The following is a 24,161-nucleotide window of genomic DNA, read 5'->3' as shown; positions in this document are numbered from 1 at the left end:
GCTGTGACCGTGGAGAATGTGGTGATCCTCCATTGGAAAAAGCCACTACAGAAAGAACAATGTGTCTCAGACACCATGCCAATGTGGTGTAGATGTGTGGTTAAACAGTCACGTCCTTATGAAATGTTTAAGCCTAATCTAAAATTTCATATAATCAAATAAGTCAAAATTAGATCCAATTTGGTTGATCAAATTCACACAGATGGCGTAAATAAGGTTTTAACAGAATTAATGATTTATTTTTTTAAGACTTCGACGAAAGGGGGAAAACCATTGTTAAAGGGGAACTACTATTTCAGAAAACTTTTTAGGTATTTAAGATTTTGACTGAGATTCCTTATATAGAAGATGATAGATAGGTAAGAGAATTGGTTCAAAACTAAAACATTTTTCAACTAGTCCATTTTAATAAGAAAGAATCTTTTAAAGTATAATTCTTTGAATGATAAGATTTTGAAAAAGCATTATACAAACCACGTATGCATAAGGAAATGTTGATGCAGAGAATCCTCGTGCTTGAGTTGAAAATTCTGAAGTAAAAAGACTGACTCCTTCAAATATAAACTTTTTGAAAGCATAGGATTGTGGCTCGAAACAGTTTTTGTCAGCTTCCGCACTGTTCTCAGATTCTGCATTTACTCCAGCTTCATCAAAGTATTCAACACTATTCAGAAAATAACAATAAACTATTTTCAGCACTGTCATTTTAAAGTGATTTATTACTTATGACTGCTTAAAGACATTGTTTAAAACAGTTACATACAGAGCTTAAAGCTAAATGACTTTACATTTTAAATGCTGTGCATCCGTGAAAAGAAAGCAGTCTGTACAAAAATCTATATCTAACATCAATTTTTTTATATGAAAATTTTTTTAAAAAATTCATATAGAGAAGGAATATTCACAGAAACTTAACAATTTACAGGAACTTCAAAGGGTTCAACACAAAGCTAATGAGAAAAGAGAATGAGATGATTGCTAAAAAACTTAGTGTGAAATAATTTTATACTTAACATTATAATTGAAATTCATACTTAGATATTTTTATTTCTAATGCTACACCACTCTTTCCATTTCCTGGTGCATGTAAAATTTTAAGAGATGAATCCTGAATCCTAATTCTCAAATTTGCAAGAACTGAAAGTAGAAAAATAAAATTAACATTAATACCATTTATAACAGTTACAAAAATGAGGTACTGTAGATCCTATAGTATAAGTCTCCTTATCAAACCCCAAAAATTTTATGAAAATCAGGAGGTCGACTCATACAGCAGTAATAAAATCAGACATTTGTTGATCGTAAAATATAGATTCATAATAAACAATTCATGAATAACTCTGCATCAAGTTACCCGTTTTAACTATTCGATGCTGAATTTTTATGAAACTGATTTTTTATTATTCTGTATTAATTTAGGTTAAAATAAGAGAAAAATTTTATATTTAGCATTTTAATAATTTATGGTTGTGAAATACAGTATATATCATAGTATAAATCGACTTTTCAATCCCCAAAAACTGTACGAAAATCAAGAGGTCAGCTTATACACTAGGACTAGTAACAAAATCAGACATTTGTTGACCGTAAAATATAGTGAATAACTCTGTAGCAATTTACCTGTTTTAACCCTTTGATGCAGAAATTTTGTTAGAGATATTTTTCAAACTTTTTTTCTTATTGTGTATTAATTTAGGTCAAAATAAGAGAAAAATATTAGATTTAGAATTTTAATAATTTATGGTTATGAAATACATCATGAAAGACCAGCGCTTTTTTTTTTCTGCATTAAAGGTAAAATCTTCCAAACAATTATTTTTTAAATTTGCACTTCTTTGAAGTTATTTATATTTAAGAGAAAAAGCAATTCATTATTGAATTTTTTTTTACTTCCAAAATCAATTATTAATAAACTTTTGAATATGAATTTCAAAAAAAATTATTTCAAACTACTTTTTTTTGGATTTTAAATTTAAGTACAAATATAATTCCGATAATCTAAGATTTTTTTAGTAACTATTAGACTACTTTTTATTTTAATTAAAGAATACCAAAATATATTTTAGCTTGCAATTAAGGGCATCAAAAAAAAATATTTAAAAGGGTCAGAGTGTCCCATTAGCATTAAAGGGTTAAAAAACTATTTTTAATAAGTCATATTCAATTAATTTTGCATTTTCTCTCTTGATATTTTCTTTACATATAGATATTTTTTTTTTTATAAACAATACTTCAAACTACGTTCAGAAAAACAAATTAAGAATAAGGAAATTTAAGATAATTATTCAAGAGTATTTCAAAAAATACACTGGTGTGTAAAACTTAAGCAACAAGTGCGTTTTTGTCATAACTCTACAAGAAATCATCCGATTGACATGGAATTTGAATATGATGTACATTATTTTGTACTTAAACTATGGTAAAAGAATAATGGCACAGAAATGAATATAAAGCTTAAAGTAGGGTATGGAACAAGAAAAGGCTTTATTTGACATATAGTGGCGTTACACATGATTGCCTGAAGAAGCGTAAGTACAGCTGGCAGATGTTCCCTAGTATGGGATATGCCCTCCCCTTACTGTAATTGTTGCTTGGCATCGTCTCTCCATGCTAAGCACCAGATTATCCAGGAGTTCTTGGGGTAAACGTCTCCATTCCTCCTTTAACGCATCTTTCAGCTGATGGGTGTTACCAGGGGGATACTGTCGTTTCGCAAGACGTCTCCCTAATGCACCCCACACATGCTCTATGGGATTTAGATCTGGAGAGTAAGCTGGCTAATCCAGTGTGATATCTTCACTTTCCAGTAGCTCTTGAACATTAGCAGTACGGTGTGGCCGGACATTGTCATCCATAAAAATGAAGTCTGGTCCAATGGCCCCTCGGAACAGACGCACATGGGGTTGGATTACCTCATTGCAGTAGCAGTCTCCAGTTACAGAACCTTGGTCGAAGATCTGAAGCTCAGTCCGCCCGTTCAACATAATGCCACCACAGACCAACACCAGGACCACCGTAACAATCTCTTTTCGCGATGTTATTGGGATGAAATCGAGCTCCAACCTCCCTCCAGATCAACTGACGTTGAGAATCGCTTGTAGCACTAAAACGACTCTCATCTGTGAAGAGGAAGCGACTCCATTGATGAGGTGTCCAGGTTTCGTGTTATCTGCACCACTCTAAACGTGCCGTCGATGGCTAACTTTTAAAGGAATGCAGCGTTCAGGACGTCTAGCAAATAAGCCACCTTTGTGGAGGCGTCTGGCCACTGTAAATCTTGATACTTGTCGTCCTGTGGCTGTGCACAGTTGCTGAGATATGGCGATCGCTGCCTGAAAACGGTTTCTTTTCGCCTGGAGGACAATGTAACGGTCATCTCTTGGTGTTGTTTTCCTTGGACGGCCACCACCAACCTTCCAAACAGCTGTACTAGTAATTTTAAAGGCATTCCAAGCACGAGAAACAACACTTTTGTTGATCCCGAACTCTTCGGCGACACTGGTCACACTATGCCCCTCCACAAGCTTCCTAATCATTCTTCCTAATCATTTCTTGAAGACATGTTTGACAAAACAAATCACTTGCACTTGCAGCGAATGTCTTTAACTATGGTGCTCTTCATCCTTTTATCACAGCTTTGACCTGCGCGCCGACCCACAAGATTTACGTACACTTACATGACCTACGACATTTTATTTCTAAAATTTGCATACAAATAATCTTTCTACTGAATTATGTGCATATTATACTGCAATTTCATGGCTATCTTATACTTTGTTGGGAAGCTGTGGCCGAAAAACCACTTGTTGCTTAAGTTTTGCACACCAGTGTATAACAATGAAAATTTTTAAAGTGTACCATAAAGCTACAAAGTTAAAGATTCCAGAACATCATCTGTGTCAGAATAAATTATGCTTCACAGTGTCGTCAAATAGATCCCACTTTATCCTCATCCAGTGAATCACACCCAACAAAAAATCATCTTCAACCCCATTTAAATTCAACCCAATTCATCTTCAACCCAATTTTATTATGCTAAATCTTTGAAAAGGTACCCCATAAATCTTTATTTGAAGGCAAATCTATCACATCCAGTTGAACAATGTGGCTGAAATATTTTTAACTTCAGAAAAATTTGTAGACTTAATAATTTCCTACGTTTTTTTTTTTTTTTTAAATTTTAAAAACTTTTATATTTTGTTTATCAGCGGTTGACTTATATACCTCATATATCAAAATTTTGCTATCTTGTAATCAAAAATAGGGGGCCGACTTATGAACCAGAACAGGACATATATGTATCAGCAAACAACTTATCATATTAAATAAATAATGCCAAGAAACTGAAGCAGTAAAATATTACCTGATTGAAAACTTCATTGGCTTGAAAAATAATTAATTAAGTTCTTAATATTTAAATTATTATGCTATTTTATCAGAATTTATGAAGATTTGATTATGTAACAAAAACATGCAAATTAATATATTTTACTTATTATGTGACACGAATTATTACTAGATAAAAATGTGTTTATACTGCTTTTAAAAAATAACTTTAAAAAGTAGCTAGATATAACCGACATTATAAGATTATCAAAAGTATTTATTTGAGGTAAAAATATGAATAGAATGTAAGAAGGAAATATGAATAATTATGTAATGGAGAATTTCCTAAATGGACGATAGTTAGTGTTCCCTCACTCTGACTCAACTATATTCAGAGTTGACCTTAAAATTTTTTGAAGGCTGTAATTAAGTTTTAACAACTAAAAAGTTCATAAAAATTATTCAAATATCTCACAATTAGGCAAAACACTACGAATTCATGAAAATTATTTTAAAAACATTAGCAGTATTTAATTATTTTTCTTTTAATATTATCCATATCAATAAAGAAATATAAGCAAGTTGAAGTAGCAAATTAGCATAAAAAAAACTATAAAGTAATAATAACTAGTCTTGACCTTTTTGTAATCGTGGTAGGGTTTTATTATTCTCTTTTAGGGATTACTATCTTTGCATAACAAGAATAATAGCTTTGATAACAACAATAAACTTTGCATCTTACCAAAACATATTTTTAAAAAAATTTGGAGATGCTTAAGTTATAAAAAATTTTGTTTCATTGCAATGTTTGTACGCAATGGAAAGGAAATACACAGGAAAGATTTTGGAAAATATAAGAAAAAAGTATTTTTAAGTTTTTTAAAGAAAAATTTTATTTTAGAAACATGAATTATTTTTCCAGAAGCAGGCACTACATTTCATGCTTATGAACTATTTAAATACGTTTTTCTTTTTTGAGCTATAGACTATAACAGAGCAGCGTATAAAAAAATACCAGGAACTATCTGGAAATCTACCAGTCAGCAATTTGTATAATTTGAAAAATGTGTATATTAACTTTCCAAAATTAGGCACTGTATAATTTGTTTATCAGACATTTGAAAATTCAATTTAAAAAAAAATTCCTTTTTGTGATAAGCTCTGCATGAAACATGATAACTACCATTTATCCCTTTCCATATAAAAACATTAAAAAACTCTTGCGGTTTCCAAATAAAAAATTTATCACCTTGCTGTTCTTGCTCTAAAAATACTATGCTTTAAAATTATTTTTATTTCTGTGAAACATAACTATAGTGCACCTTTCAGAAGAAATCTTCCAGACATCAGTCTCGCGTTATGGCAGGTACCATGGTTACGATGAAAAGTCACTTTAAATAGGGTCGTAAGATTAATAGTTTTGTCTTGATCTTTGCATAGGTCAGCGTGAGTAAACCAATCAACACCTTCATTCATCCATTGCACTCCCATTAGAAATGTGCTCTCGCTTGTTACCATAGCAGTAATAATTCAATACTGACATTGTTTAAAGATTTAAAGACACAATGTTTTCATGTTTAGGGCACTATTCAAAAAAGAATTGTTATTTAAGTTAAGGAATGTTTTGAGTCTGTTTCCATAATAGCAATACTGATTTTTATTTAGAATAATGATATTTATACTTATAATACTATTCTATTTATAATAATGATATTTATACTTATAATACTATTCTATTTATAATAATGATTATTTATTATATGCTAATTTTTATTTCCACTTTAAAAGAAATGGGGTCTGTCTAGGTTTTTCTGAGAGATACCTATTTTGTAAAAATTGAAAATTATTTTAAAAACTCAACAGAAAAATATGGTAAAAATATGAATTTATTGTTTCTTATGGGATACAAAAATAAAGTTTTAAGAAAAAGTATTTTGTGAAACTACAGTTTTTTTTTAAAGTTGAATTTGTGAAGGTACCGCAAAAAGGTAGTAAATTTGGCCTGGACAGACCCCTGTATATATATATATAGATCCAAATTGAAAAGCTAGAGATTTTGTGCGCCACTTATGAGTATAGCCAGCAAAAAAACATTGTACCATTGTATCAAATTTCAGGACAAATGTAATCGAAATATTTGAATAAATGACATATATCAAAACAAAGGGGATGACATAATTACCTTCTTTAAATATATTTTCGGATCTGTTTTCACTTTCAGAGAAATCATCAACAAAATCATCGTAATCTCCTATGAAATTTAATCATTCAAAAATTTGAATTCAAGATATTACTTATCCCTTGTTGGGAATCAAACATGGATAACAAAAAAAGGAAGATTGAAATCAAGAGCAAAGAAAATATTGTGGATGAGACAAAATAACGTTAGAAAATTGTTCTCAAGAAAGAAAGAAAGATAAAAAAAGAGTATTAAGAAATAATACTTCACAGAATGTCTTATCATAGCTGGAATCACAGAATTTAAAGAATGTCTTGTAGTAACTAGAAACACAGAATTTAAAGAATGTCTTGTAGTAACTGGAAACACAGAATTTAAAGAATGTCGTGTAGTAACTGGAAACACAGAATTTAAAGAATGCCTTGAGAGTATAGAATTTAAAATATGTCTTTGTAGTAACGAAGAAAGAGAAACTGAAAAATGTGTACCAGCACATTCCAGAGAATAGAACCAGTCTGATAGAGATTATAAGTTATAAAAATACTATTGAAAATGGAAATACATTACCTGGATGGGTAGATATACAATATCGAAATCTCTAAAAATAATAACAGCATAAGTGCAACAGATTACAATTGATTAGTAAAAAATGTTTAGAAAAATACTAGAAGATATGAAAAATGGGCCAGGGTTTATTATCAAAGCAAAAAGTAGATTGATGTAATGCAGGTTGTGATTTATTAACACTAACCATATCTTTCCCTGATAAGGATGCATTTGAAAGCTACAAGGATATAAAATAACTTTGCAAGGGGTCTAACTTGGAAAATTATTTTAGATCCATCCTTTTTAAGTAATAGTGTTATTTAATATTATAAAATTTTGCACAGCAAGAGAGTAAAACAAAACAATTTTTGAGAGTGAAAAACTCCAACAACCTGCTAGATCAAAGTGCACTCTATGGAGTGGCATTAGCCACTCCATAGAGAGAGAGGGATACAGTATCTGTAATTTATTGAAAATGATTAAGGTCAAAAGTCTAGCAAATCAAGCAAATAAAAGCAGATTTTGAATTTAAATAATTTGGTAAAAAATTAAAACTTTAAAGACATTACAAAATTATAACAAACATATAATGGGGTGCAGTTTAAATGCTAATGTGTGAACAGTTAAAAGAGGAAAATCTAAAATTAGATTTAACATATGCTTGTGCGACAATATTAAATGATAAGTTAGTTGCTGTATTTACTGAGAAAAGGATTGGACAATTAAAAATGAATTTAAAAACTGAATTGAATGAAAGAGTTAAGAAGTATATAAAAGTCATATGAAAAAGAATTTTTTCCCTTCTTTCTGTCTTCCTCTGAAAATTAATAACTAAAATTTTAAAGCAGCCAGAAAATATTATTGCACTTCCTGACCTAAAAAATTAAAGATGAGTAATGTAATTTACCTGCATCAATTGTTTCAGCTATTTTTTCTATGCCATCAGACCAATCAGAATTATCAAAATCATCATCTCCCTTATAATTCAAACATTCTTCAGCTAATTGCAGGCTAGAAGTCATACTTCCCCAAATAGAATCAAACATAGACACTAGTGTAATGAAAAAAAAAATATTTTTTCTAAAATACACAGACATATCGTACTTATATTCGAATCTTCAATGATTTAAATCAAAATAAACTAAACTTAAAATAAAGTAAAATTAAATAAATAAATAAAACACTTTATCTGAATTAATAAACATAAATATCAGTAATGCACGGTAAATGCTTTTTTTGTAATCTTTAAGGCGGAAGAAGTAAATTGCATATTACATACCAATTCAGGTTAAAAATTCTTGAAAAAAAAGAGAGAGATAATTACAGCATTAATGAAGCAATATTTTTCAATAATTTGAGGGAAAAAAATGTATTTTAATAAACCTAAAATTTTTTCACAATAAAACTAAAATAAAAAATACTGAATCAAAAAAAAAATTGTTCAGCAATTTATTTGCATACCTTTTTTTAAGAATTTGTATTCAAAAATGTCGCATAGATTTCTAGATATAAAAAGCAATAAAGAATGTTTGGAATAAATAATAAACATCCTTCCTAAATAAAAATTTGAGGCAATTTCTTCAAATTTCTCAGATCAGAATATCCTAATTAATATAATCAATAACAGTAAGTAATATTATCAATTGAGAAAAAAAAAGACATTGATTTTTTAAATTGGTCAAAACTTAAATTAAATTTTTTCAAGATAATCAGGATATTTTTTTATTTCCTTATTATCATTTTGGAAAGTTGTGAACTATTTTATACTCATTTGCTATTTTCATATCAAAGTTTTCGTATAAAAATGCACAATTTTTGTGAAAGGAGAAAGTCAACAATCAATCAAAGAAGAGAAAGGTCTTCGGTAATGGACAAAATTATATAAAAGTCTTCCCAAAATAAGGGAGGTAACTAAAATCTGGAAAATATGGTCTCGATAGTTTAGACGGGAAGAGCAGTCCGATATTTGGGCCCCTTAAATTCAATTTCTGCATATTTCACCATCTCTGGAATATTTTAAGCAAGATAAAAAAAAAAAATTCAAACTATTAGGATCATATTTTTTAGATTGTGGATTACCAGAATGGCCCATAAGGAAGTAAAAACTACACAAAAAGAATTTGTCTCCTACTCCAATAATCCTGCACTCAATATCATAATTTAATTATTTATTAACTATATAGTGAACAATATTAACTCAACAACTTATAATTATTTATTAATTTAATTTTCAACATTATAGCCAACATTCATATCAAATACCAGCTGATCAATATTTTTTCATTGAATTAAAAGTTGTTTTCATTAAATCTTTAAATGCAAAAAGAAAATGTCTATTGTCCATTCTATAGAACAAAATTGTTGTATGCTCACAATTAAAAGTCCAATAACACAAATATAAATCATCTTATGATTATGGAATTTTTCTATGATAAACATCAATTCCAATGTTAAAATCTTTTATATTATTATTCAATTCATTACTGCCATTAGACTACACACTGACAGTTATTAAAAATATACTAGCATTGTAAAAATTTAAATTTTTATTTAATATATAACACATAATTATGTAGGCTGTGTATGAACTATAAGCAAACTATTTTTTTCTTTCCTTTTAATAAGTGCACAAGAACTAAATTAATCAACTCTAATTACAGTCTCTCTAATACATTATTAATGTCTAGTGGCTAATATACCTTAAGCTTCTTTTTCGTGACACCATTGTTGCATTTATTTAGATTTTTACCCATATTTTTAGTTACATTGATTTATGCCAACATATTAAATTCACTAATGAATATCATATAGATAAAGGCACTGCACTTTTAGTTCCATCATCCTATCTAATTGAAATCCTAACAAAATTAAATCTAATCTCAATAATAGTTAAAGCATTTTAAATCTGAGATAGAATACATGGATTTTTTTTTTTTGGATGTTGTTACTAGGAATAGAAATAACAATTTTAAAAAATATAATTTTTTTTTTTGTTAAATATAGGAAAACTAAAAGTATTGCTCAATACATATTTTTTTTAATATAATCATAATCATTTAATAATTAAAATTGTATCTTAGTTAATTGTATCTTTATTAATTTTACATTAATTATTTTCATTTTCTAATTAAATTTGCAGCATTAAAATTCAATTATAAAATTTCTTTAAATTAAAACATCTTGTGATTTGTAATAAAAATACACCTTATAATGGGTAATATATTTCTGCATCACACAAATTTTTATGTTGTTTTTTATTAAATTAATATTGATATTATTTGATTCTTAAAAATATGCAACTTTCCACAAGTATAATAAAAATATTAAAATATTATCCAACAATATAGTATAAGTTTTTAAAATAAAAAAATCAATATGTTTATTTAATGAATAATAATTTCTTAATATATATATATATAAATTAAAAGGGTAAAAAAAATCAATATCTCAGTTTGATGAATCCTAGAATCCTGTTAAAAAAATTCTATTACATTTTATTGCTTGTTCAGTCAAAAAGTTAACATAAATTGTAAATAAAAAGCAACTAGAATTGTTGTGTCGAATTATGAGTATATGATTGCAAAGAAAATTTTCATAGATTATAATTCAAAATTTTGGACAGTTTTAGACAATTTATGATAGTTTAAGACAGTAATATCCATGTATATACTATCCAAAATCTCCAACCAGGATTCCAAAAGGAAAAAGTTTGATTCTTAAATCTGTGGGAAGTTTATGTTTTTGACGTTGCAAAATCAATGAAATCCAAATTGGTGTCTGAGACAATTAAAGTTCTTTTCTAATATACACATAGAGAAATAATTTATTTTAATAACAGTAAATATACACTCATCAATTCAGTATAACAACAAAATAGGACTAGCAAGTAGGTGTCATGTGTGTTCATTAAATGAAGATTTAGAAGTAAGCAAATTTTAATACTTATTTCAAATATTTACCAAATAACAAATATTTCCAGAAAATTAATATTTTTTTTAATATTTCCTTAATTTATAAGAGATAACAAAATAATTACCATCTTCAGGTCGTTCTTTTGGCTGTACAACCAATTTCAAGCCTTTAATATCAATGATTGTATTTAATGCTAAAAATTTTAGCCTTGTTGGGAGATCAATTTCAATTAAATCTATGGTTCCTTGAAGGAACTCAAAGGGTAAGTTGTATTCAGCACTTAGTTCATTTAATGCCTAAAATAAAAAATTATAAATTAATCGCACGAATTAAACAATTTATTAGTAACTCTGTAATTAATAGAATTGTGCCTTGCTTGGATCAATATAGGCAAACAATGAAACTCAACATTTTTTTAGATAGATTATTTATAATTTTCGATAGATAAATTTTATATTATGTAGTACTTTGTAAAATCCTGATAAATATAGTGGAATTTTTATAATGTTAGATTTTAATATTTACTGATAAGGTTACAGTGTAGAATTGGATGCCATTGGATTAAATACTGCAACTTGGAGCTTGTATTGTATTGAAAATCTTCCATTTTCAGGGGTCTGTCCAAGCCAAATATTCAGAACAAATATTTGGCCAAACACATATTCAACTTTAGGAAAAACAGTAGCTTCATAAAATCCTTTTTCCTAAAATTTTATTTTTGTATCCCTTAAGAAAACGATAAATCCATACTTTTGTGTTGATATTTTTATATAATTTTTAATTTTCACAAATTATGTCTAAATTTTCACAAAATAGGTACCTCTTAGACCTAGACAGACCCCCGATTTTCCTATTATTTATATTGCAATTTCTGATCAGTGAATCTGCTTAAATGCTATAGCATGTCAAATAAGTCAGAAATAACAGACAGGACCCAGAAAAAAACTTATGGCACTTCCCCTAAAACGGGGAAGTTTTCATGCAGGTTATGGGGGGAAGACAGAATTAGATTAGTGAATGTTAATTTTGCCATAAGCATAATCAAACCAAGATATATTTTTAAAAAATTTAATAAACAAAGCATTATTTTTTCTATAACAATAAAGGAAAAAAATTAAATTACAAGGGTGCCTTCTTTTAGTGCAATTGTTTGATCAACTGTAATTGATCAGCTTTGATTTCGAAAACCATAACATCTTTCTTATTTTAAAGATCTTTAAACTGTTTATCAATAAATAGAAAGCTATAAATAAGCATGAAATGAAAAATTTATTGTCTGCTCAAAACTCAGAAATTATATTCATTTATTAAACTGAAAATCATAGGGGTAATGTGAGGTGGGTACACTTTCTAATTTTAGAAAACTGTTCCATTTATTATAAGTTTTATGCATATATAAGCATATATTTTCTTTTAGGTATGTCTATTTATGTATAAATGCATGTTTAAAACTTTTACAAACACGCACAGTTTCTTAAAAACAAAAAGTGTGACCCCCTCATGCTATGCCTATGTCGAAAAGAAAATTATCTATTTGAAAATATCACCTCACAAAATAAATTGGTGATGGTTTAATCTATACCTTAGCAAAGTGCTATTTTAAAAGAGCAAATATATAAATATGTGCATGAACCATGTGCATGCATATAATCATGTGCATGAACATGAAAAAGAAGAATGCATCTCATATTAGGTTTAGAAAATATCACCAGATTTTTAACTTTATAAGACAAATGGCATGAAAATTTTGGTTTTAATTCTTAGTCAAATTATTGCTAATTGAATTATTATTTCTTACTCTCATAAAATATTTACTTTTCATGAAAATCTTTAAAAAAAGAGATTATTGTTTTAAACAGGAACCCACTTGAGGCAAAAAAGGACCTAGAAAGTTAGAAGTTCTGGGTTCCAAGGACCCATACTTTTAAAAGTCTGGAGGAATTACTATCTATTAAATCACACGTTTTAGTAATTTTGTCTGCATTCTGCAAAAACATAAAAAATTGTCAAAATATGAGAACACCCTATAGTAAATTTTCACCAACTGAACTGTTTATGTTCTCCGTTTCGATACAAATATACGTCTAAATTGAAAATTATTCCAAAAATAAATGCGATGAATTAAGAACATTATATTATTTTTAAACTGGATAAAAGTTATTTCAATGTGCACATTACTTGAACTATCAGACGGACATTCTCCAAGGATCCTTTGCCTTCAAGGAACCTTATATTCAAATCATGTTGAGAAAAATCTTCAAAGTATTCACCAAAATATTTTTTTATTATGACCCGCAAAACTCGTTTACTTAATGAATCGAGTATTTTCATCATTTCAAACTTCATTGTTATTTAAATTGAAGTAGACATGAATACTCTATCCAATTCATAGACTTTGCAACAACAATAGACAAGACGCAGATCAAAAACAAAGAATAATAATAAAAAGTATATAAATATCAACATATGTTTGGTGAAGTTGAAGTTATTACATAAGGTTACAAGATAATTATCTAACAACCAATCAAATTGATCAGATACCCTAGCAGTAGTTTTTTTGTATTCAAATGGCAACGGAAATTTCAGTGTTTGTAAACATAATGAGTTTTCCAAAAAACTGGCTCATTAAACTACACCAAAAAATACGTTCGTAAATATCGAAAAGTTCTAATACATACCAGCAAATGGACAAACTTTAAAGTTCAAAAGATTCAATATATAAACTTTATGCACTTATCATTTTTAATATCCAATAACTGGAAACAGATGCTAAAAAATAAATCCTAAAAGCATTTAAATGAGTTAAAATTTATTATTTGAAGGTACCATAATTTTCTACCTCAGTGTAATTTAATTTGTTCATCATGTAAGATTTTCTGCATTTACTTATATAACTAAAACTGAAATATTTTTGCGAACTTGTCTATATATCCAACATAAACTGTTATTGAAAACGTTCTAATGATAAAATTAAAACCGTATTTTTTTTAAAAATTTATCAAATTTTGTATTTATTTTGTTAAAATATGTAATGAAAATTTCTTTAACTGAATATGTAATCATATGTTTATTATTTTTTTCCAAAACCTATATGGCTATTTATTTAAACCATTTAATTTCAATGAAAAATTTTTCTAAATCTGTATGTTTCTAGAAATATTTCTTAGTTTGTTGTTGATCCCCATTTAATGCTTTGGTCTTAATGATGTATTTAATTTTAAATTAATATTTAAGCAACAAGAAACTTAAAGGAATATATTTCAAAATTGGGATCGTGTATAACCTTCCATAAAAAAAAACTTCAGCTTCTCATGCTACCTTTTTTTTTTTCGTACTTAAGTATTGTAGTTAATGTTTTTGTTACATATATACATAACAAGAAGACGTATTTTATTCATGGTGTTCACTGCTGTAGAAGTAGCTATTATTACAATAGGTTTTTCATATTAATTCGTTTGGACAGGGAGATTTCCGTAGCGTGATCTGTGGCAGAATAATCGCCAAGTCTTGGAAACTTTCGGGCAGTGGTCCGCGAGAAACTAAAATAAACATCACAGAAAGGGACCAACTCGAAAGGTATAACTTGTAACCACCCCCGGGCAAACATCTACATGTTTTTTTTTTTTTTTTTAATGCAACTTTAAAATCTATTCCTATTCTTGGGATCAGGTCACGATACGGAAATATCTCCGTTTGGACCTTCAAATGGACTTTTTTTTATCTACACCAAAATATGAATCAGGATTCAAAGATATGGGTAAATACGAAATGCGATAATTGATTTTTATAATCATGTGATTACGATTCATGATATAAGATTTTAAAATTAGATTATTATTTGTGAAGGGCCCCTAAATGGCTCTGATTTACCTCTGGATCGACTCCTACTTATGATTTGAATCAAATTAAATTTAAGTAAGTTAGTTTTTATCTGCAATAACTTAACTCTTAGGATACTGAAAATATTTTGCAAATAAATATTAACAATGGTTAAAGTTTTATATTTGTAAAACTTGTATAAAATTAAATGATATTTTGTACAGAAGAAAAATATTTAAATTCTACTACTTAAATTTTACTTAATCAAAATACGTAAACTATGTTTTAAATTAATATTTTTTGTATAAAAAACTTACGTTTAATTAGTAATTATAAGAGAAAAAATACTGTAGAAAGTGATAAAAATAGAAGTGCAAGTGTGCTCACCTGGTTAAATTTGAACATCTCTGAATTACTTTCCAAAAATTGTGGTTGGTCTGTACGACAATGCTTTTACAAAACCAGCTAGTTGAGGCTCACTTCATTGCCTTGTAATATAAATTATTGTAAATTTGATGTAATGAAAGCATCACTGATTCTGATTAGTGTCAGACTAATAATCAGGATAGTATGAATAAAATTTTAAGTATACATAAAAGTATTTGTGATGTAAAACCTCCTCCTTTCGTTTCAGCAAAAATAAGCAAATTCTAAACTCAATTCTCCTTTACTTGTTTCATTTCTTTTTTTTTAAATGTATAATTTTCTAAAAATGCAAACTTTTTTGCTATTTTTTTCTGACAAGGAGTATTTGAGATTGTAAGCACTACTTACAGTCAACTTTCATCCTTGGCAATAAAAATGAGTCCACGAAATCCATAGATTACTTAAAATTTGAACAGCTTTTGTTAAATCGAAAATGCATTCATAATTGAATGAGTTGTCAAGTTTTCTATTCATCTATACATTTTATACTTATGAGTGAAATGTCATTCAAAAATTTCTTATTAACATATCAGTTTTATTTATTTTTAATTAAAAGAAAAAAAGCTTAGTTTTAAAATATCTATCTAGTTTTAGAGGGATATTTCTATAACGGTACCTGTTCGCACCAAGCTTCAGAACGCCAAAAGGCTTTGTAATTTTCAAAAATATATAGATATTTACCAGTGAGGGGCTGCAAGTTACCCTTTGAGTTGGGTGCTTTCTCTGATTTTTTTTTTTTTTTTTTTATAAGTTTCAATTGTGCCACTGAACTGAAGATGCCAAATCTTAGTGATTACTTTAGGTGTAGGTTATAGAACTCTTTCCCTTTATGAGTTTTTATATTATATCTCAAATTGTTCTAGTTTAATTTTTTTTTTTTTTTTTTTTAGTATGGCTGTTATGCAACTTCCTGCTGAAAGTTTAGAGCATATCTTTTGTTTCTTGGACGGAAAATCTTTTTCTAAAGTTAAAGAAGTGTGTAAATCATGGAGTGCAATAATAAAAGAAATGCAGTCAAAAAGAAAAATATGGAAGCAATTTTGTCTGCAGGAAATCCCCTATTATATTACTGCAGAAATACTGTTTTTCAAGACTGTTCCTCATGATGATGCATTTTTGAATTGGTCTTTGCTCTATAAAAAGTGGTACAGAAGTAGAATGGTGATGAAAGCTCCTTATACATTTAAAAGTATTCAGACTTCTCCTAAAAATCAATCCTCTATCACATGTCTTAAATTATCAGGTAAATTCATTTTTATTAGTTTTATTCTTCATTCAACTTTTAATTAATCAATGGTACTAATTAAACTTATGAATTTTTAGAGCAAAGTAATGTATTCATTACTAATTAAAGCAAGTAAAGCTTTGATTTTTTTTCATCTATTTCTAGTGTTTATTCTATCAGTATCTACTAAAAAATTCTTGCATCTTTGGTAACAATTTTTAAGAAAGAATCTCCATCGACGACCAATTTACTGTGGAACAGAGAATGGTCACTCCCAAAGAGGTTTTACTGTATATGTGTACATTTTTAGAGTTGAACCTAATTGGTTTTTGTTAATCCTCAATGTATATTTAGTGTTGATTTTGAAATTTTTAAGAACATCTTTCAAAATGTGTTTATCTCTATTTTTATAAAGTTGTTTTATTTTAAAATATTTAACTCAAAGAATAGCTTCACTTACCAAAGTATATAGCTTTTGGCAATCATTACCACCTCTGAAAAAAACTATCTGGTGCCTTAGAGAATACACACAAATTAGCCTGTTTTAATTTTCTTAGGGTCTTGGATAATAACTGGACATAGTAGCGGTCATCTATGTATTTGGAATCAACAAACAGGAGAGTTATGGCAAAGATGTCTTTGTCATTTGAAAGCAATTGTTGATATAGCATTGATTGATCTCATCAATCTGGGCAAGTAAAAGTTATATTACTTTTTAAAAATAAATCATAGCATTAATTTTGTATAATTAACATTAGTTTTTTTAAAAAAAATTGTACCTTTATAATTCAATTCATATTTTCTCTAGCATCATTTATCAAAATTATAACTTTATTTTTGCTATTTATTTTGCATGGAACAGCAATATATAATGCTATTAAAAAAAATTCAGTTGCACAAATTGTGTATGTAGCTTTGTAATTTACTTCAATATTTAACACTATGTAAGGTCCAAAACATTTAATCATTTTTATGAACGAATTAGCTTGACTTTTAATTCATTTGTTTATTTTTACCACCATTTTATAAGTTTTCTATTTATAGTTAACTTTATTTAACTTTAATATAAAATTTTAATTAATTTATAGCTTTATTAAATTTATCAGTTTTATTTAAAATTATTAATTACTTTATTTCACTTTCAGGCTCTTATTATGGATCTGATGATCTCCCATGGGATCACCACCATGCAATTACTATTTCCAAAGACACATATATTCAAGTAATATCTTTGTTAGAGAGAATTTCAACTGATAAAATAAATCACCTAAACTACCATGGTGCAGATTTGACTGCAATCAGGTATTTCTTTTACTATCTGAATTTCATATTTTTCTAAGTAAAGTATCATTTTAGAATTGATAATGTAACTACGTAATATTTTTAATACTGATTAAACTTGAAAACAAGTTGAATAAATTTGTTACTATTGGTGATTAAATGTAGGTTGCCGGTTCAAGTTTTTAGCTAGTTTTATTGCCTAATTGATTGCTCATTTTGCTGGACTCTCTATTATTTATTTTTTAAATCATGACAATGTGATGTGCAACATGATCTACATCAGTAGAATAGCAAATTTTATGACATGATACAAACAAATGGCAATATTTAGTAACTATTTAACTTTGTGTTTTCTATTCAAATCACTTTTGTTTCTTCTCATTCAAGTCTAGCAAGCCTTGAAAATGGGTGTCTATTTTTGAGCACACGAAGCATGTTGATTATAATTTCCATTTTGTATATTTCAGAGATGATTGTGCTCTGGAAAAACCCAGATTTCCGGATTTTTTGCTAACCGTGATCCGGAAGTTTCCAGAAATCTAAGGTCCAGAAGTTTCAGGAAATCATGGATCACATTTATAAATAAAAATTCTTGTATATTTTATTTAAAAATATTAGAACTAGAATTAATACTTTGCATCTCTTTCATTTGTGAATATTTTTTCTGGCAGAATATTAAATATGATTAGAGATAAAAGTAAACTTATACGTAATTATTCATTTAAATTATGCGGCATATAATTTATTTGGCTTTCCATGTTTTGAAAATATTAATGATTTAAATTTATAAAGACACTAATTTTTTGAAATTTGTCATTAATGATTTTACTCATGAAATTTTCAGGATTTTTGAGTTGGGCTCCCCTGATATTTTTGAGGGGATGGAAGTTTTATCATCAAGCAACATTTAGTGTCAACAGAATTTCTTGACAATTCCCACTCCCTGTTCATACTACGAAGCAAATTTGCATCTACTCATAATAACTGTTACTGAAACTGATAATTTTTAATCTTATGAAATAAATATCAAGTAATTTATAGCAATAATAATCGGGAAAAGCTATTTTGAATCTCTGATGCTGCTTGTCAAATTTTTTTATATGACTAATTTCATGTTATGTTTAGATAACTAATTTTTCTACGTGTTTTAGAGTATATGATTCTACATTTATTGCAAACTTATCTGAAAATACGATTTCTGTCTGGGGGGACAAAACTAAATAAAAAAGAAAACCTTATTTGCACTTGCATGCATTTTCTGAACCAATCTGCAACACCATCTTCATTGACCGAAATTTGTCCGTAACTCAAACACAATCAAGTAGAGACTAATAATGTAAAAAATAATAATGTAAAAATTATTAGATTTGAATTTACAAATAGTTTAATAAAAAATAAATACAAGAATTGTATATTTAAATTTAATTTGAAACTTATAATGTTTAAAAGAAAGATGGAATAAAACTATAGTTAAAGCTTAAATAATCAGAGGGGAAAAATTTATATTAAGCTCAAAATTTATACAATAAATGTTTCTAAGATACAATCTTCCAGATTCTTTCAGAACATTTCAAACACTTAATTTCCAATATTTCAGAAAAAATTTTGGAAAACTTTGGCCTACTCAAACATACATGTTGTAAAATTTGCACACACAAACATAGAACAGAAAAATCTACACAAATTTTTTGCTTTTCGACATCAAATTTGAAACTTACATAATAATATTTAGAAAAATTAAATAAATCCGTTGTTAAAACTTTTAAATACAAAATTACACTGTTTTAAATTTGAAATCAAACCGGAATATCAGATATTATTTTAGATTCAAAATTGGAAGAAGTGTAGCATGTTAAAATGGGAATAAAAATCAAATTTTTTTTGAAGAAAAAAAAAATATTTAGTGTTTTTACTACTATTTTAAATATGTTTTACTCCTTTAAATATATTTTAGTGAATAAAATTGTACCAAAATACATAGTTTAAACTTTTCCCTCTAACTTAAAAGCACACTATACTAGAGGAGAAAATTTTAATCACAAATTCTGTTTCAAATACCTGACAAATTTAAAATTAAACACAAAGAAAAAGTTAGTTCTGGCAAACCTAGAATAAGTGATAAAGTTTATATTGCTGAAATATTAAAATAGAAATAAATTATTGAAGAAAACTTCCCCATTGCATAATCCTAAGTTTTCCTTACATAACTTGTTTTCAATTTTGAAACTTTTTTTTTCTTCAGTATTTGATAGGTTTCTCTGAATTCACTTTTTCTATACTTTAAAATTTAAATTACTTATGGTGGAGAGAGAGAATTGCAATGAAAAGTTTTAGGTATTAGATTTCAAAAGGGGGAGAAATGATTCCTCATCATTTATTCATGAGGATACAAAAGAATAATCTTTATTCTTTTTCTTTTTTTTAACTTATTCAGCAAATTTTTAAAAAAATGCTTGGACATTGTCTTAGTAGCACTTTTTTATTATTTATTTATTTGAAATCTGAGATAAGAAAAAATTATCTGCTCATGGTGTGATAATCTGCAATGTCCACTGCCATGCTGAAGGTTTTCTGCTGCCAGGCATAAAACATTTTGGTGTAAAATTATTGGTATAGAATTATTTATGTAACTAGTTTTATGTGATGTTTAGGTAACTAATTTAGCTGCATGTTTTAGAGTATTTGATTCTACATTTGCTGTAAGCTCATCTGATAATACAGTTTCTGTCTGGGGAATGAAACTAAATAGAAAACCTTTCTTTCACTTACATACAACACTATTATATAGAATTATTGGTCCACCAGATATCTTACTTAACTTAGGACTGTGGTTTGACCAAGTAAGTAGTTAATTTCTTTGTAACTAACTTTTATAAAACTGTTTAAACTTAGAGTTATTCTTAAATAGTACATTTTTAGTGTAATTTATGGTAAAAAGATTTTTTTTTCTGTGTTTAAGCATGCTTCTAATACTTATTAAAATTACTTTTGCATAAAGTATTCTCATAAATATTTACATCTTATAAATGCAGTGTAGGAAAGGATAATATCCAGTTTTATATACATTTTGGTCATCTTGCTTTCTCAAATGAAATTTAAATATTTTTTTTTTTAAACTAGATAAGCACCAACGTTTAAATTAATATTTATACCTATTTTATATCGAGAATGAACTATACGAGTTCATAAGATATCTAATTTTAGCATTTGTTAAAACAATTGTTTTAAAGTCAAGTATCAAAATATACATATTATATTTTTCTACAGATTTATGTTTAAAAAATTTCCATTTGACATTAGGAAATTAGGATTGCATATAAACATGTTACTGTTTTATATGCTTTTCTTAAACATGAAAAAAAAAATTAAACTTTTATTATATAAAATTGTCCAAAAATTGATTGTCATTATATTATTGATTGAAGTAATTTAGAAAGAAAGAGTCTTCTTTAAAGAGAAGTCAATTCGGTTGAAATTTCTTAATTTTTGAAAATGAAAAATTATTTTGAAAACAAAATTTTTTGAAAATCTTGAAACATTGTTTCTAAGTCAGAAAAAAATTTCACTACCTCCTTCCATTGCGTTTTTTTTTAATTGCTTTAAAAATAAATCTGTAAAACTAAATTGTTCTTTTATGAGATCGTCAATTCATCGCATATCAGTACCTTTCTTGAGTTCAAGAAACTTGTTCTTATATATGTTTTTACTTAGAGTTACAAAAAGGGCCAGTATAGCCTGGTTGGTAGACCGTTGACCCCATGATCGAGAGGTCGTCAGTTCGATTCCCGCCAGCCAAAGACTTCCCGTGTAGTAAACGGTGACTGGTGCACGTTCAATCTTTCAAGTCATAAAGTCATCCACTTTCGGATAACAAATCAATACCTCAGAGGATACTGAATTAGAGATTGATCGTTCTTTGGTTTAGGTCAAAATTATGATTTATGGATAAATGGGTCCACCCTATAAACGTAATATGAAGTGTGTGTGGCTGAAGTCATATTCTTGGCCATAAATGGCGCCACTGAGAAACAAGAAATAAAGGATGCCACTGCCTTAGATTCGTTTGGTTTCACCAAGCAGGCTTGCTGGTATTGGCAAGCGGCATTAGAACAACAACACCACCAGAGTTTCAATACTTCTTAAGTAAAGAACAAATTTTGTGCTGATTTGCTTAAAATGCTAGACAATTAACAGATTTGAGGTAGTTGTAAAAAAATTTAAACATCACCTGGGCACCAATATTATATTATCCTGTCTTACAATAGCAGTATTTTTCAAGTTTAATCCACTCAGTTACTTTATTTTTGATTTGGTTTGGATGCTTATTGAAGCTCTTTTTTTTTATTTGCTGAAAATATAATCAACATTTGGGATCTACCTACCACAGAAGATGCAGTGGCATATTTTCAATATTATGAGATCATCACATTAAAAAATATATATACTTTAATAGCCTTTTACCTTTTTCTTAATCGCTTAGTTAATATTTAGAAATCTTATGAAAAGCAATTTTTGCTTTTGTATACTTTTTTTAGGGGATATTTTTCATTCTAGAGCATAAAAAACAAATTATACTTTGTTAGCAGTTTATTTTTGAATGCTTGTTTTATTATTTCCTTGTCTGTTTTCTCTTTCCTTATATAATATTTAAAAAAAGAAGGTATACATTGTCAGCAATACTTTTTCAGATTCAGTGCATATCTTACAGTGGAAAAGTGAGAGCCTATGACAGAAAAAGAGATGAATGGTCAGAATTAGCATGTTTGAAAAATACTTATGTTAATGCAACTAGTCATAAATTAGTAACTGTGACAAAATCATTTATTTTCCGAAATCAAACTGCTATCATGTTTACAAGTAAGAAACTTTTTCTTGAAAGTCTTGTAATTAAAATTAAGATAAACCACTGAAAAAATTAATAAGAAAATGTATTAAATTTTCATAAATAATTAATTTCAAAATATAGTAAAGGCTAAGGTAAATTGCTAAAGATAATGTTTTTGTTAGGGAAATTTTTATCTCAAGTTTAGTGAACTTTTTTCTTGTGTCTCTACTCTTCTTGGAAACCTAAAATTAACAAAAAATCTGTTGAATACTTTTAAGAAATAACTATTAAAACAATTTATTAGAGAAATGGAGGATATTATAGTGAAATGTAGTATTTTTAATTTCTTTATTGATTGTATAAATTTTAAGCTTATGATCTTATAAAAATTGCAATAAAAGAAATAACTATTAAAACAATTTATTAGAGAAATGGAGGATATTATAGTGAAATGTAGTATTTTTAATTTCTTTATTGATTGTATAAATTTTAAGCTTATGATCTTATAAAAATTGCAATAAATTTGCACGGTAAATAATATATCTTTTATTTCATTTCATTTCAAACAATCTGCCATTTGTAAATAAAGAAAAGGTCCTGCAACACACCTGCCAAGCAACCTACAGACCACACTGATTGTTTAGTTTTTATTTATTTATTTTTTGTGTCAGACTTTGTTTGGTACACAGTTGATCAACATGTTTACAGCACATACTATTTATATTTAATCTAGTATAGAAAATCTTGTATAAGTCCTTTAAACTCATGTTTCAATCTTTTGATTTGATTATTGATAATAATCAAACTATAGCAGTCTTCCTTTGCCTTTGTAATCATAGACTCTTTTTTTTTAAAAAAAAAAAAAATAGTGTAATCCTTATTTACCAGATGAATGAATTCTTTTATTTTAGGTGATGGCAGAATGGTTATTTCAGTGGATGATAAATTCAATAACCAGTATTATTTAATGAGAACTTTGCAAACACTAATAATTAGTGTAGCTCTGAGAGGAACGCTTTTAGTGCTTGGTGGAGAAAATGGTAAAATATATGTTTTTTATATTCCGGAAACAAAACATCTCCTGAAACTGAACTTGTCAAATCCATCTTTTATTCTTAGACTAAGTGAAGCGTCTATTACATCTTTGGATATTGTATATAGTGTAGAATCTCCAATTATTTTAGCAGGAACAAATGAGAGTTTTTATGTTGTAAAATGGTACTCAGCTGTTAGTTCACATCAAGAAATTAAAAAGAGATCTCTAATTCCTAACTGTTAACTATCTGTTTATTTAAAAAAATTGTGATTTTTAAAAAGTCTTTAAAAATATAATACATTCCTTTTTTTTAAGCAAAATGTTTTAAATAAACTATTTGGTAAAAAATACCAATGAAGAAAACTTTTATTTTATTCGTAAATGAATTTTAAATTAGTAATTATTGTTTGCATTTATATTAAAATAATATCAAAAATGTATTTTATTAGTAAGCTATTTTTGATGCTACAAAATGGTTGTTGCTGAAAGTATTTGTTGCAACAGTTAACTGTAAAAGCCATAAAAACTGCCTTTTTAAACAATTTTTGTATCAAAAATGAAGTATCTTAATATTTTTAACCTATTA

General features: G+C 27.5%; 2 protein-coding genes across 5 annotated transcripts in view; one reads left to right on the top strand and one right to left on the bottom strand.

The window, feature by feature from the left end:
* Positions 1-13,444, bottom strand: part of Atg2 (Autophagy-related 2) — an 83,979-nt gene extending 70,535 nt beyond the window's left edge. The window contains exons 1-6 of one of the 2 annotated variants that reach the window (XM_087168107.1): positions 13,142-13,427; positions 11,088-11,259; positions 7,959-8,102; positions 6,509-6,577; positions 1,035-1,137; positions 475-664 (exon numbers count right to left, since the gene is read on the bottom strand). In XM_087168107.1, the coding sequence (XP_087024233.1) occupies positions 475-664; positions 1,035-1,137; positions 6,509-6,577; positions 7,959-8,102; positions 11,088-11,259; positions 13,142-13,309 (846 nt within the window). In that variant the 5' untranslated portion in view covers positions 13,310-13,427. Of the gene's footprint in view, positions 1-474; positions 665-1,034; positions 1,138-6,508; positions 6,578-7,958; positions 8,103-11,087; positions 11,260-13,141 lie in introns of both variants that reach the window. The other variant, XM_087168108.1, reaches the window with a different exon arrangement.
* Positions 13,445-13,528: 84 nt separating this feature from the next.
* On the top strand, positions 13,529-23,944 carry LOC107446679 (uncharacterized). 3 transcript variants are annotated; one of them, XM_016061389.4, is made up of 7 exons: positions 13,529-13,829; positions 16,099-16,451; positions 16,991-17,125; positions 17,579-17,735; positions 20,392-20,554; positions 22,403-22,571; positions 23,451-23,944. In XM_016061389.4, the coding sequence occupies exons 2-7, from the start codon at positions 16,100-16,102 to the stop codon at positions 23,816-23,818; spliced, it is 1,344 nt and encodes a 447-aa protein (XP_015916875.1). In that variant the 5' UTR covers positions 13,529-13,829; position 16,099; the 3' UTR covers positions 23,819-23,944. The 3 variants fall into 3 exon arrangements, with proteins under 3 accessions (XP_015916875.1, XP_015916876.1, XP_087024237.1); XM_016061390.4 differs by having other exon boundaries at positions 13,533-13,785; XM_087168111.1 differs by lacking the exon at positions 16,991-17,125 and having other exon boundaries at positions 13,645-13,785.
* Positions 23,945-24,161: the final 217 nt, after the last annotated feature.

Source organism: Parasteatoda tepidariorum, chromosome 7, assembly GCF_982258835.1.
Source record: "Parasteatoda tepidariorum strain Cologne lab strain chromosome 7, Ptep-v5.0, whole genome shotgun sequence".
In the NCBI taxonomy this organism is placed as follows: Eukaryota; Metazoa; Arthropoda; class Arachnida; order Araneae; family Theridiidae; genus Parasteatoda; species Parasteatoda tepidariorum.
Note: the sequence above shows the minus strand (reverse complement) of the source record. Positions and strands in the feature narration are given on the sequence as shown.

What these genes read in the sequence shown, in the direction of transcription:
- LOC107446679 (XM_016061389.4), top strand. Translation starts at nt 16,100, where the DNA reads ATGGCTGTTATGCAACTTCCTGCTGAAAGTTTAGAGCATATCTTTTGT. An exon ending in GATTGATCTCATCAATCTGG is followed by an intron (nt 17,126 to 17,578) that starts GCAAGTAAAAGT and finishes TTTCACTTTCAG; the next exon opens with GCTCTTATTATGGATCTGAT. An exon ending in TAGGACTGTGGTTTGACCAA is followed by an intron (nt 20,555 to 22,402) that starts GTAAGTAGTTAA and finishes ATACTTTTTCAG; the next exon opens with ATTCAGTGCATATCTTACAG.